General features: G+C 44.4%; 1 protein-coding gene across 5 annotated transcripts in view; it reads left to right on the top strand.

Annotated features, from left to right (window-relative positions):
* Positions 1-13,737, top strand: part of CACNB4 (calcium voltage-gated channel auxiliary subunit beta 4) — a 232,607-nt gene that overhangs the window by 156,872 nt on the left and 61,998 nt on the right. For all 5 annotated transcript variants that reach the window (XR_012905162.2, XM_075933403.2, XM_075933401.2 and 2 more), the window contains one exon: positions 13,520-13,639. Coding sequence is in view for 4 of the 5 variants with exons in the window: in XM_075933403.2 (XP_075789518.1) it covers positions 13,520-13,639 (120 nt within the window). In the remaining variant the exon portion in view is untranslated. The remainder of the gene's footprint in view (positions 1-13,519; positions 13,640-13,737) is intronic.

The raw sequence follows: 13,737 nt of genomic DNA, 5'->3' as shown, positions 1-13,737 counted from the left end.
ATGCAGGAGGGACTGATGATTTGAAAGTGTCCCACTTTTGGCTCTGTTCCCTGGTCATTTTAAGACTCCAGCAGATCATACAGAACAATGAACTACCTGGAGATATACTGCCTAATACCTGAAACTTCCTCTAAGGAAGTATTGGCATTTTACTCCTTTGGGTTTTCAGATTTGAGCTCTCTCTCTTACCAAGGATCTTCTTGCTAAGACACTCCTGACAACAGCCACTTTGACATTGGTGTCAGTTTAAAAGAAAGTTGGATTCCCCCTTAAGCAGCATGTGTGCTTTATTAAAAATTGTGACTGGTGAGGCTATTTTATATGGGGATGCCTGCTCATTGTTTATTCCTGGATAGAGAGATGCACTTAAAGTGCCCTTAACAGTTTTATAGTGTCTGCACCAATAGGACTCCTACAATGAGAAGATGCAGCTCTGTTGTCTGTGAAACTCATTTGCTGAATCAAAAATAACAAAAATAAAACAAAAATCACTTGATGTTCCCCAATGAGACAAAAGGCTTTCTCTCCTCTTTAGCTAACCTGAAAATCACTGTATGAGGCATTCTGTTGCAGGCAGGACTTCAGAAATGTACAAAGTAGAGGTCTTCCTTGCTCTGCTACACGCAGCTTGCCTTTCCAAAGGACTGTATATTTGTGAGCAGTTTAGTGGAATGGTAGCTAACCCATTCTCATTATGTGGGAGAGGGCATCCTTTGTGAAGGGCAAGTGTTCAAATGTGGGTGATGTTTGTAGTATTCTGAATTTGAAACAGTTTATTAATGGCACCACTGGGATCTTTATTCTGTTCCTTTTAGGGACGGGGGAGCTGAAAGACTATATTCTTCTCCTGTCAGCTGTAAGAGGTGGGAGGATTGCATTAGCGTCTTCCTATTGCTTATGGTCTTCCCCTTCCCTTCCATAAATAGACCAGACCATAAAAACCCCAGGATCATTGGGGCCAGTGGCAGGGGTGTGCCAGCCAGCCAGACATGTGCGTGTATGTTCTATTGGAGGGGCACTGATTATATACCCCTAGCAACAAAAACATTATTTAATTCACTGTCCTTGGTATTACTTCAAAGCCCAGTGTTTTTTGTTTGTCTTGGAAAGATGAACTGTAATGATTGATCTGATACAGTGGTAGAGGAGAAAAAAGAGGGAGATGAGGAGATATGAGAAGAAAAATGAGCTCATCCACAAAAGCAGGAAATAAGACTGCTATCAGATAGACATGAAATGAGCTATATAATCCATGGGATAACATAGCTTTCTGGTGAAGCTGTTCAGATTGTTAAATCTGGAATGTTCACATAAGCTAATAACATATGTTTTATCATCACAAAGATTTTGGGTGTCTCATGTGGTTGCCAAATTTGGGTGGAATAATCCTGGAGGTTTCATCACATGACTTAATCTTTAATACCTGGAGACTCCAGGATAATCCTGGAGGGCTGGCAACCCCATGTGGTGTAAAGGGAGTTAGATGACATAAAGTGATATGGCAGTCTCTATGGTAACTCTTCCTTGTTTATGGTCTACCTGATTAATTCATAAATTACATGCATTCTAGGTAATTTGTTAGCATTGCCTCTTAAGGCTCCGTAACCCCAATAAAACACCGTTAATTTGTGTATTCTTTGCTTTGTCTTTTGAAAGGTAAATATTCCCATATTATCTGCACACAAAACTCACTATAAAAGGAATAATTTTGAGGCCTCCCTGCCATGTCAAATTATGGATGTGAGCTGAACACCCTGCTAGCTGATTCATCCAAAAATATCTGCTGGCTGCTGAGACGGTATAATATAAATACAAAAAATTAAAGGGTCCTTCAGTTTCAGGGTACAGAGAGAGCGAGAGAAACACCATTCAAGAGTTTTGATCATCTTTTCCCTCTATGGACTAGTACTTTGCATTGACATAATTTCCTGTTCACCCTGTGGTCACGCAGGCAGTTGTTCTTTCCCATAAATGTGCTGAAAAACCCATATGTTACCTTGATTGTGATAGCACCTAAGATAATCAGTCATGGAGCAGGATTAGATTTTGCTACAAACTGTGTAAATACAGAATATGCGAGTTTACATTTTTCCCATCGTGTACATGTTGGTTTTCTGGTTCTCAATTTAAACAAATAAAACACTATAAAAACAAAAAGCAGAAACAATCCCCCCCCCCACACACGTGAACAAACAAAAACAACTATGTTTTTTTCTTTTGCATCATTAAAAGCTGTTTGTGTTGATAATTGGGGCTTGAAGATTATTATAATTATTTCATTTATTTACCATTTTTATTACAATAGTGATCAGCAGTCATAATCAGCCATAACTTGTACAGAGCCCCATTGTGATGGGTACTGTACAAATATAAAATATATGACAGTCCTGCCCCTCCCAAAAAGATCCCTGTGTAAATAGCAGATAAAGGGAATGGTATTTGAAAGGAATGAAGATGCAAGACATGGGTACGCTTATTAGGAACACCAAGGGGACGCTGAAATGAGTGGGATCACTTGCATGAGTAAATGCTCCTTAGCTGAGTTGCATGATCTGACTCAGAGTGAGTCACGGCAGAAGATTGGGAGTCAGGCTTACTTTTTTAGGGGGTTTTGTTTTGTTTTTACTCAGTCACTAATTATTGGTCATGTTTCTGTCTTATAGAGTGTTAGCTACATTGGGCATGAACACATATTATACTGAAGAATACATTTACTTATTGCTTGCCTTTGGTTGGCCTTTCTAACTTTGTCTCCCACCCCTATATTGGTGAAGCACTTTCTAATTCAAAATTTCTTTCTTCTGATTCATCATCAGATAACTTTCTTTCATGAGACTTGACAGTTAGTGTTTGGCACATCCTTGTGGGGTGGGGTCCTAAATGTGACTGCAACACTCCCGGATCTTTTGTTGTCCAAGTACCAACCAATAATGAGGAACAACTGAGAGCAGCTTCATGCTACCAGTTGGAGTGGTTAAGCTGGCTTTGCGCTGCCAGAGCAGGGCAAATCAGTCCTAGCTTGGCCTACTACTGCAAGCACCAAGAACTGTGCCCCCAACATGTATAACTGTTTTAAGAAATTACCAGGCAATCCATACAGAGCTATACAAAACTGGCTGCAAAGGATGTGACTGTCTAGGTATGAACCTCTGTTCCTAAGTCCATGTGCGTATACTTTTTGGCTGGAGGGCCACATTAGAGTATGGAAATTATATGGAGGGCCATGCATGTTCCTGAAATTGGGGGTGAGGTGCGAGAGGGGTGAGGGCTCCAGTTGAGGGGTGCAAGCCCTGGGGTGGGGCCAGAAATAGGGAGTTCAGGGTGAAGAAGTGGCTTCCAGGCTGGAACTGAGAAGTTCAGAGGGTGGCAGGGGAATCAGGACTGGGGAGATGGTTGGGGGAGCTTAGGGGCGCAGGCTCTAGGCTGCACTTGCCCCTGCTTTCTAGAGTTGCGTGAAGAGGAATGTCCCCCTTCAGCCCACCTCCGATGTGCAGGTGCAACCAGGCGGCTCTGTGAGCTGCTTCTCCTTTACCCCACAATGCACCATCCCTGCAGCTCCCATTGTCTGTGGTTTCTAGCCAGTGGGAGTTACAGGGATGGTGATTGGGGCAGGAGCGGCACACAAAGTCCTTTGTCTACTCCTGTGCATAAGAACTGGAGGGGAGACCTGTTGCTTACAGGCGCCGTGCAGAGCAGGGCAAGCCCCAAATCCTGCTCTCCTGCAGGAGCTTGAGGAGCACATTAAAATGGCTGATGGGCCAGATGTGGCTTGTGAGCTGTGGTTTGCCCATCTGTGACGGGGTGCTACGATCCTGCACTTTAAAGACCCCCCCCCCCCCGCGATGGCCCTGTACGGGAAGTGGCGAACTGGAGCACACACATACACAGCGTAGTCGGACGCCGCCAAACAGCTGGGGGGGAGGATGTCACATGACATAACGTCCCGGGCACGGTAAATTTGCCGGCGGGAGTTCGGGGGGAGAGAAGGCACATAGGGAAACGTGGTGGGTGGGACGAGACGTAAGGAGGCAGGGTTTGGAGTGGAGCCTTGGGACGGAGGCACCAGGAGGGAGAGGCAAGACACCTAACCACTTACGCGGGTGAAAACACAGGACTGTGGGGAAGGGGGGGAAAGGGGCAACCGGGGCCACAGGGTTGCGAGAAAACTGTTACACCATCCCTGTTTTTTACATTCTCTACATCGTCATCCATAGAGTCTCTCACAGCTCAGCTCCCATGTGTTCTGTTGATTTGTGTCATCTCTGTGACTTGTGCTGTGCTGTTTTTACACATTTTCCAACAAAAAACAAATTAAAAGGAATATCACATGGTTGAAAAGAGCATGGATGATGGACAACCTTTGCCATTGCTGATGAGAGTGGTTTTGGCCCTGCCTTCAGCTATGGGCTTACCAAGGTCTGGTGTATTCATGTTGAATTATATTATTCTGTGCAGGGCATCAACATCTCCGAAGAAAGCCAGCTCTTACCGTCATATATTGTATGCATTCATTATGTCTTTTGATTTAATAACTGAAGACTGAGATTTTTTTCTTTCTGCTGCCATTGAGCATTTGTTGCCAGTACAGTAATAGTAGCAATATTTAACAGTAATATAGTGCTTTATCTTCCAAGTGTTTTACAGACATTAACTAAGTGACTGTTAACATTGTCTGTAACATAGTTGGCCATATGTTCATAATTCCATTATTCTCTCCTACCGCAGCTTTTAATAATCAAGATATTGGATCTGAGGATAGTCTACACGGATGTTGGGTGAATTTGATCATATAAACTCAATTTTCTTTTTGTAAAAGATTCCCTGTAAGTTGCTGACTGGCACTTGAAGCTGGCAAAGTAAGCCAGAAATAAAGGGTGTCTGTGTTTTGCATTCTGACTCTCTTTTGATTGATTAGGAGAAAAACAATGTTACACTTTCCTTGGAGCTAAGATTTAAAATGGAGGGTTAAATCTTGCACTCAGGTGCACAGAATGACCAGTAGCTCGAAGCCATAGTGCAGACAAGCAGAATACCTCTTTGATGTTTATTTACACTAGGCAGTATGTCTGGTGAAAGCCCTGATATGCACTACAGGTAGAACCATTCTAGATCGGCACTCTCTAGTCCAGCAACATCTTTGGTCTGGCATGATGTTAGCCAGATGTCCACTTACCATGGGTGTGGCCAGGTTTCCCATGGTACTGTAAAGTTTGTTTACAGCCACCAGTCCAGGTTCTGTGTTCTAGGCTGTTATTTAGCTCTAATTTACCCTTAAATGTCTTCTAAGAGACCAGCAAGCAGTGAAAGTGTTGGTAAAGCTGCTACACTAGATTGACCTCTGGTGGTTCATCAAATTCTCCAGTTCAGTACTGGTCTGGTCCTGAGGATGCAGGACGAGAGATGTTCAACCTGTACTTCCAAAAGAAAGTTGTAAGAAGAGCAGTGGCTCTAGCTCCAAATCCAGTATATAGCATATACAGGCAGTCCCCGGGTTACGTACAAGATAGGGACTGTAGGTTTGTTCTTAAGTTGAATCTGTATGTAAGTCGGAACTGGCGTCCAGATTCAGACACTGCTGAAACTGACCTCCAGTTCTGACTTACATACAGAATCAACTTAAGAACCCCAGGCGTCCCCAAGTCAGCTGCTGCTGAAACTGATCAGCAGCTGATTCCAGGAAGCCCGGGGCAGAGCAACTCTGCCTGGGGCTTCCTGTAGTCAGCGCTGGTCAGTTTCAGCAGAAGCTGACTTGGGACGCCTGGGGCAGAGCAGCTGGGGTGCTGCTGGGTTGCTCCAGTAGCGCCGCTCGGTGCTACTGGACCAACCCAGCAGCACCCCATCTGCTCTGCCCCAGGCGTCCTGATTCAGCTGCTGCTGAAACTGACCAGCAGCGGCTGAATCAGGACCTGGGGCAGAGCAGCTGGGGTGCTGCTGGGTTGGTCCAGTAGTGCCCAGAGCGGCGCTGCAGGACCAATCGGCAGCGCCCCAGCTGCTCTGCCCCAGAGTCCAAAACAAGCCTGGTCTGCTGGGGGGGGGAGCACACTAGCTGCACCCCTCCCCCCCAGCAGACCAGGGACACGGGGAGCAGAGCCGCAGCGGCAGCTCTGGCAAAGCCTCAGAGGCGCGGGACCCCCCCGCGGCTGCGGCTTCAGTCCGGGTGCCTGTGGTCTGCTGAGGACCGTCCCCAGCAGACCACAGGTACCCAGACTGAAGCGGCAGCAGCGGCGGTTCCCCGCGCTTCTGAGGCTTTGCTCTGACAAAGCCTCAGAAGCGCGGGAACCCGCCCGCTGCCCCTGGTCTGCTGGAGACGGTCTCCAGCAGACCAGGGACACCGGAGCAGCTTACGAACGGGGCTTTCTCGCCCCGACCTCCGGGGCGAGAAAGCCCCGTTCGTAAGTGCGGATCCGACATAAGTCGGATCCGCGTAAGTCGGGGACTGCCTGTATGTCAGCAGCTGCTTTAGTCTCCAGGGGTATGTCTACACTACCCTCCTAATTTGAACTAGGAGGGTAATGTAGGCATACCGCACTTGCAAATGAAGCCCGGGATTTGAATTTCCCGGGCTTCATTTGCATAAGCCGGGCGCCGCCATTTTAAAATCCCAGCTAGTTCGAACCCCGTGCCGCGCGGCTACACGCGGCACAGAGTAGCTAGTCTGTGCCGCGTGTAGCCGCGCGGCACGGGGTTCGAACTAGCCGGGATTTAAAAATGGCGGCGCCCGGTTTATGCAAATGAAGCCCGGGAAATTCAAATCCCGGGTTTCATTTGCAAGTGCGGTATGCCTACATTACCCCGCTAGTTCGAACTAGCGGGGTAGTGTAGACATACCCCAGGAGCTTGGTGTTCATTTTTCTCCATCTCAGAGTTTTACAAGGGATGAACTCATCTCCCAGCAGAGCCTGCACTCCACTGGATAGATACACCTTCCCCTCTTGTTGATTCTTCCGATTCTTCCATTCTGATTGTGGTCGCTGGCTTGTACCAAAGCAGGCTTTGGCCTCAGAAAAGTAATAATGGCTTTCTTGACCCAATGAAATCATGGCTGGAAAAAATATTAGTACACGTGGTCAGAATGTTTTTGTCTAAATGAAAGGTTTGTTGCATTTTGAGTTGACTTTTGTTGTAGGTGTGAGACTGGCTCTCAACTCAAGAGCTTGATGGGTAAGGCACCGACCTGGGGTGTGGGAGAGCCTGGTTGAAGTCCCTGTTCTGCTAGATGTGGAATCATATGGGATGCAAGCTCTGCTGTGTAGCATAGGGACTCGTACGTGGTATTTCCACATGCTAGTGTTCTAATCACAAGCTTATAGAACACGAAAACCCCTAGTTCCTGAAATTTGGCACCATTTCCATTTTGTGATAGTATCACAATTTAGAAACCTTTACAGTTGCTGCAAAACTGAATTTTCATCCTACAGCCATTTCTACTCATAAGCTCATATTGGGCCAAATTCTGCTGTGAGATTTATATAATCTTCTTGTGCCCGTGCTGTGCCTTGATACAATGGTGATGAGTGTGTTGTAAATGGATAACTGTAGCCATCTTTGGATCATTATTGTTACAAGACGACACTAATAAATAAGTTCATTTCTTTTGCAAAATGAATTAAATTAAATAGTAAATAAGAATATTTGCAGCTGCAAAAGAGTAGAAAATCCCCCTCCCCCTCCTTCTGGCATAATATTACCTAGTTGTCCTGGGAGGTGGAAGGGTGAGCTATTACATATATTTCTGACATGTCTGATATTGGCCACCATCAAAGATAAGCTATTGCAGCAAGTGGATCATAGGTGATCTAAGCTGTTCTTAAAATTATTCCCATCTAGGCAGTGAGTTACAGACATTATTGAAAACTTCCCCATGTGTAAAGTTTGTGAGTGGAGTATTTTCTGTGAGGGCTCCCGTTCTTTCTAATACAGGAAGCACAAATAAATTGAATATAGCAGTAGACACCTTGGGGCACTTTCAGTTTCATCCATTTGGAGAAGGCTTGTGACCAAAACATCCCTGCCAGGAACTTCAGGTGGCTGGAGAAGCCTACTTTTATTTTATTCTGGTTTATCACTAGTGTGACTTAAGGAACTGAAACCTTGTAATAAGGGGAGGCTGAAAATATATCTTTAAGTGAGTGGCTTTATTGTTTGGTTGCATAAAACTGCCAATGCCTCCTGCTACAGCTGATACAATGCGAAGTTTGATTTGTATATTATGGGCCAGATCCTCAGCCTCACTAAGTTCCTTTTGTGACACTTGGGCAAGAGGATTAAAGCTAATAGTGTCTGATTTTGAGGAAAACCTTGGATGGAATTCAGTTATCTCTTCCCATCCTCTCCCACTCCATTCCAAAAGATGAGTTAGAGTTGAGAGGAGGGTGGAAGGAGACATGGCCACATCTTACTGCAGTCCAGAGGTCTCTGCAGTTCTAAAGGCCGCTCTAAATTGCACCAGGAGACAAACTGTTGACTCCGATAGGGAGGCGGAGAGATGGAGGGAAGCCACCTGTGGCGTCTCTCCAGGTGCACAAAGCAAACATAAGATGCTCCTGATGTATAACCAGTACAGTATTCCCCCAGATGTGTAACGTTTAAAATCCTATTATTTTAATTCCAGTTGCATGATTGTGGAGTCCTTAGGGTTGGCAACTATAGATTGGAGCACCCTGGTCTGGCACCCTCGGGACCTAACCGATTCCAAATGAAGTAATTTGCTGGACCAGAGGAGGTCCCCTGCCACCCACCGCTCCTTCTCACAGCCTGCAACACTTCTGGCCTGGCTGGTCCCCTTTGCCTCTGGCCTGGCTGGGCTGTCAGCTGGGTTGTCAGATGCCAGCCCCCCTTCTTCCAGCCCTGGATAGTCCTCCTGCTGCTGGCCCTGTCTGGGCTGCCATATGCCCACCCTGATCCTGCAGATGGGTTCCTGGATGCTGGCCCCCATTCTGGCTTCCACCCCAGCAGAGCTCCCAGCTGCTGGCTGTCCTGCCTTTGGGTTTCCGGTCCCTGCATTCTCTGGTCCAGAAACATCTATGGTCCTGCTGGACAACAGATGTTGCTGGGCCAGAGAGTCCCAGTTTAGGAAGATACAACCTGTAGCACAAATTCAACTTTTTTTAAAATCATCACATGCTCAAATATCTTTGTCATAAAATAAAACCCAAATGATTTGCAGATGGAACTGTCTGGGCACTTATTTGCCAACAATTATTTGCTCCCTTAGACTGGCAGCTTCAGTTACTGTGGGTACAACAAAGCAGGCACATAGTCAGAGTCTGCCTTTAAATATCAGTCCTTGTCTTAGGTTCTCTGCATAAGTGTTATGATTTCCAGATGGAGATAAAAATATGTTTTCTTCTTTGAGTGATTGCTCATGTCCATTCCATGAAGGTACGTGCGCACTGCGTGCATGTGTCATTGGCAGGTTTTCCCTTAGCAGTATCCATTGAGCCAATGGGAGCCCCCTGGAGTGGTGCTACTATACACCTGCTGGCCCTCCACCCCTCACTTCCTTCTTACCACTGGTGATGGTCATTGGAACATGCTTTGCTCTTACTCTGCAACTGCCTCTTAGCAGTTCTTTCTTGCTGTTCTGTTCCTTGTTAAAGTTTTCACAGTTCTTTGTTTCTTTTCTAGTAGTTAATAGTCATTAGCAGTTGTTAAGTGTAGCTCTTAGTGAGTAGTTCTTAGCCACAGGGCTCGCTTCCTGTCCCCTGCATGTCCAGCGGGCGTGCCCAGGCCCCAAAGCTTCAAGTCCTGCCAGAAGCCTCCACCTCCCCCTCTGCCAGGGGTCGCCAACCGCCTCCACAACCACAGTGCCCTGGTTGACGTCTGAATACACAACTGACTTGGAGGTGGAATCGGTATGGTCTTTGCAGGCTTCCAGATCAAGGTTGTAGCACTGATCTTACTCCCACCACCAGTCCTGGCACTGCAGCACATCAATACACCTGTATCACCAGCACCAGCAGCCCTGGCCACAGCCTACCCCGGTGCCAGGGACACAACACTCTTAGCCCCCACAGCTCCAGGCCTCAGCTTAGTGGCCTTTTTGGACCCCCTAGGCCTACCACCAAAGCTAGGGGTCATGCCCCCTAGGCTGAGGTTGGTCTACTCCAGGCCCAGGGCTCCCTCTTCGGTGACTCCACTGATCCATTCCCCGACATCGGGACAGTTTCTTCCCCCGGAGCAAGCCTTGCATTGGCCTGTGGCAGAGAGAGGTCCATCTGTTGCCTAGCCCTCTATGGAGGCCTTGGCAGCAGCTTCTCAAGCCCCCTTGCAGGTCCCTAGACAGGTGGTCCCTATTCTGGATATTTGTAGGGCTGCCACATGGTCTTGAGTCCACACTTTTGCCAATCATTCATTTCACATTGGCCCATCAGGCTAGGGAGGATGGAGCCTTGGGAAGAGCTGTCCTCCGCTCAGTTGAAGGTTAGAACTCCAATCCTGCCTCCTGGGGTTTTTGCTTTGGAGTCACCTACATGGCATGTACATGAGCAATCATTTGAAGAAAAAATGTTTACTTACCTTTGTAACTGTTGTTCTTCAAGATGTGTTGCTCATGTCTATTCCAAATCCCGCCTACCTCCTCTTCTTCGAGTAGTCCAGTAAGAAGGAACTGAGGGGGTGGAGGGCTAGCAGGGGTATATATTAGCGGATATACTGGCAGCACTCCAGGGGGCTCCTCTGCTGGCCCTACAGATACTTGGAATGGACATGGGCAACACATCTCTCAGAACAACAGTTACAAAGATAAGTAACCGTTTTTTATGTCATTGTTGCTTTGTTTTTACTTAAATAGCTAACTAACCAACATATGTCCTCTAAATATTGGATTTACAGCCTAAGTTGTTTTAATCAGTTTATTTTATTACTTCATCACAATGTTTCTTTACATCTTCCAACTTTGAATATCCTTTGGTTATGTCTGATACCCACATCAGAGCATACCTGACTGAATGCTGCTGTACTTAAGTGGAATTTATTATAAGAGTTCTGAGAATTATTGTTTATTCCTCTTTAGTCTCTACTTATTTTACTTATTATCTAAGCTCACTGCCGAATAGTTATGCTGTAAAATAGCTTCATACACAAAAATATACTGAAATGACATCAGCATAGAATAAATAGGATACTTTTTATTGTAGCAGTGAAAATCAGTTTTAAAAAAAGCTTTTTTTAATGTACTTGCATCTGAATTGGTTGAGTCATGAATTAATTTAAAAAGCTCTTGTAAAAATTGTGGTGAGACAAAATAGTCATCCATTTGACAAAAATAGATTGTTAATGGCTTTCCTGGATGAGAAGATGATTTTTTTTCAGTTTGAAAATATGATCATTTAGTAATGTGTTGCTGTACTTGCTGCCGAACACTTATTTGATACAGAAGATCCAATTAGTTAAAAATTCTGTTTTATGGAGTACTATATTTTACAGCAATGTTCACAAACAGTGTGGCGTAGAGTTCCTGTGGGGCTTTTGCTCATTACTGTACAGTACAGGCAGTCCCCGGGTTACATTGATCCGACTTACATCGGATCCCTACTTACAAACGGGGTGAGGCAACCCCGCACTAGCTGCTTCCCCCCAGCAGACCAGGGAGACGCGAAGCTAGCACCCCCCTTCCCCTCCAGCAGACCAGGGAGACGTGGAGCGGCTTTTCTCAGCAGACACCTCAGCTTGAGAATAAAGGACTGAGGGAAGTGAGATGTGGGAGAATAAAACTGAGCTCTGGAGAAATGTTTGGCTAGAGTTTCCCCTACAATATGTACCAGTTCCGACTTACATACAAATTCAACTTAAGAACAAACCTACAGTCCCTATCTTGTACGTAACCCAAGGACTGCCTGTACTCGATTCAGCTTCTGCATGGAGATCTGCATGGATAGCAGCCCAGTTGACTTAATTGGGTTTTCTTATGGGTGCAAGGATGGTTTTGTTTGTACAGTTCGGATCCTAGCATTGTGCTTTTCCAAACTAAGAAATGTGAACAGTATGAAAATGTAAAAATGGGTTAATGAGACTAAATTATGTCATTTTACCTATTTTATCTATGGTCTTATACCCTAAATGTTATATTTTATTTGCTGACTTTTAAAATATTAATTGCTATTGCATTCAAATTCATAATACATGTGCTCAAAATACATAATTGTGCAAATCTGTCCACTGTGTGTGTCATAAGAGTGCAGAATAAAATTAATTGCTGCTATTGCTGGATGCTTATAAATTGAACTAAATATAAATTAATCAAATGCCAAACCAAATAGTACCTGAACCTGAATCACTGGAATCCGTGGGAAGATTGGGAACTTCAATGGGCACTGTATCAGCAGTGGAAAGAGGAAGGAAGTTTCATAGGGAAAGCATTAGTCACCTAAACAAATGCAAAAATAGAAATTTCTCCTGTTCGGAAAACAGAACTGTCATGTGCAGATCTTTCCCTTGTAAGATTTACTTTACTATGAGCTTAGTATGCATAGCATTTTGCAGGAACTGACCATTACAAAAAAACCTTAAATTTGCCTTTTTTAACACCATTTTTAGAAACAAGTCTCCAGTTGTACACATCTTTATTAGAATGAAAAGTCATGCAAGTAGAATTGAGCTCCAATTTTGCTAGGCATCTGAGATCTATTTTGGTGTTTAGTTTCATAGTATTTGCAAATACTTTGTACTTTTGTCGATTACAAAATCTTCTTTACCCAATTCTGCAGTTTGATGCAAGAAGGCACATTTGTGCCGATCTAATTGTAGAATCAGGATCTCAATGTCAAGCTGTTTATTATAAAAGGGGGTGTAAAACATTATTAATTTAGATTGTGCTACTCATCTTGAATAGTGACTTGAACATTGCTACAGTATATCCTGTTTGTCACCTTTTCAGACTAATATATATCTCTTCTGATTCAAATGTCATCTGTATTTCATGTCACGCATAGGATAGAGTTGGATTTAAGTGTTCCACTGTCAAATAATTTTAATAGTCTGTTCTGGCATTTGTACACTTTTGCTTCTTGATTCACACACACAGTTGCATTTAGTATGAAGCACAGAATAATTATTTTGTGTGCTGCAGGGTACTGAGTGAAATATTTATACATCAGTAATATATTTACACAGAAAGTGATTTTTACAGAGCCATACAATAATCTGAGTCTATCTGATGTAACATTTGATGGAGAGGTGATCTTTAAGCTAATGCCATCAAACAGGATTTAAATCTTGTAATAAGTTGTGCTGTGCCCAGTGCTGATTGCTTTATGATGCATGCCCATAAAGGGGACAAAGGCAATGCACAAGTTCTTAAAAAGAGAAAGATTTCCCTTGGAATTTTGTGTTTTGCAGAAAAATAACATCTATAAAACTACTTAAAATCCTAGCTACATCCTGTACAATTTCCTACCAAAAATAATACACAAAATCTACATAACAAAATTGAGGATATAAACACTTGAGCAATGTTTTGTGAATTTGGCATGGATTCTTCTACCCTATAGTTTTCTTAATGATGTGTTCCTCTGTGTAGGGATCAGCAGATTCATACACAAGCAGGCCATCAGATTCTGATGTATCTTTGGAAGAGGACAGAGAAGCAATCCGCCAGGAGAGAGAACAGCAAGCCGCTATTCAGCTTGAAAGGGCAAAGGTGAGTTCTTCTTTTCAGCTTTAATGATAGCAAAGTTAGGTGGCATTTGATCACACTTCAACCTTTACATAGTGTGAGAATTCATTCTACAGGCTTTA

The sequence above is a fragment of the Pelodiscus sinensis genome, chromosome 7 (assembly GCF_052426305.1).
Source record: "Pelodiscus sinensis isolate ZL-2025 chromosome 7, ASM5242630v1, whole genome shotgun sequence".
NCBI classification, from domain to species: domain Eukaryota; kingdom Metazoa; phylum Chordata; order Testudines; family Trionychidae; genus Pelodiscus; species Pelodiscus sinensis.
The sequence above is the reverse complement of the archived record's forward strand: the minus strand, read 5'-3'. Positions and strand labels throughout refer to the sequence as shown.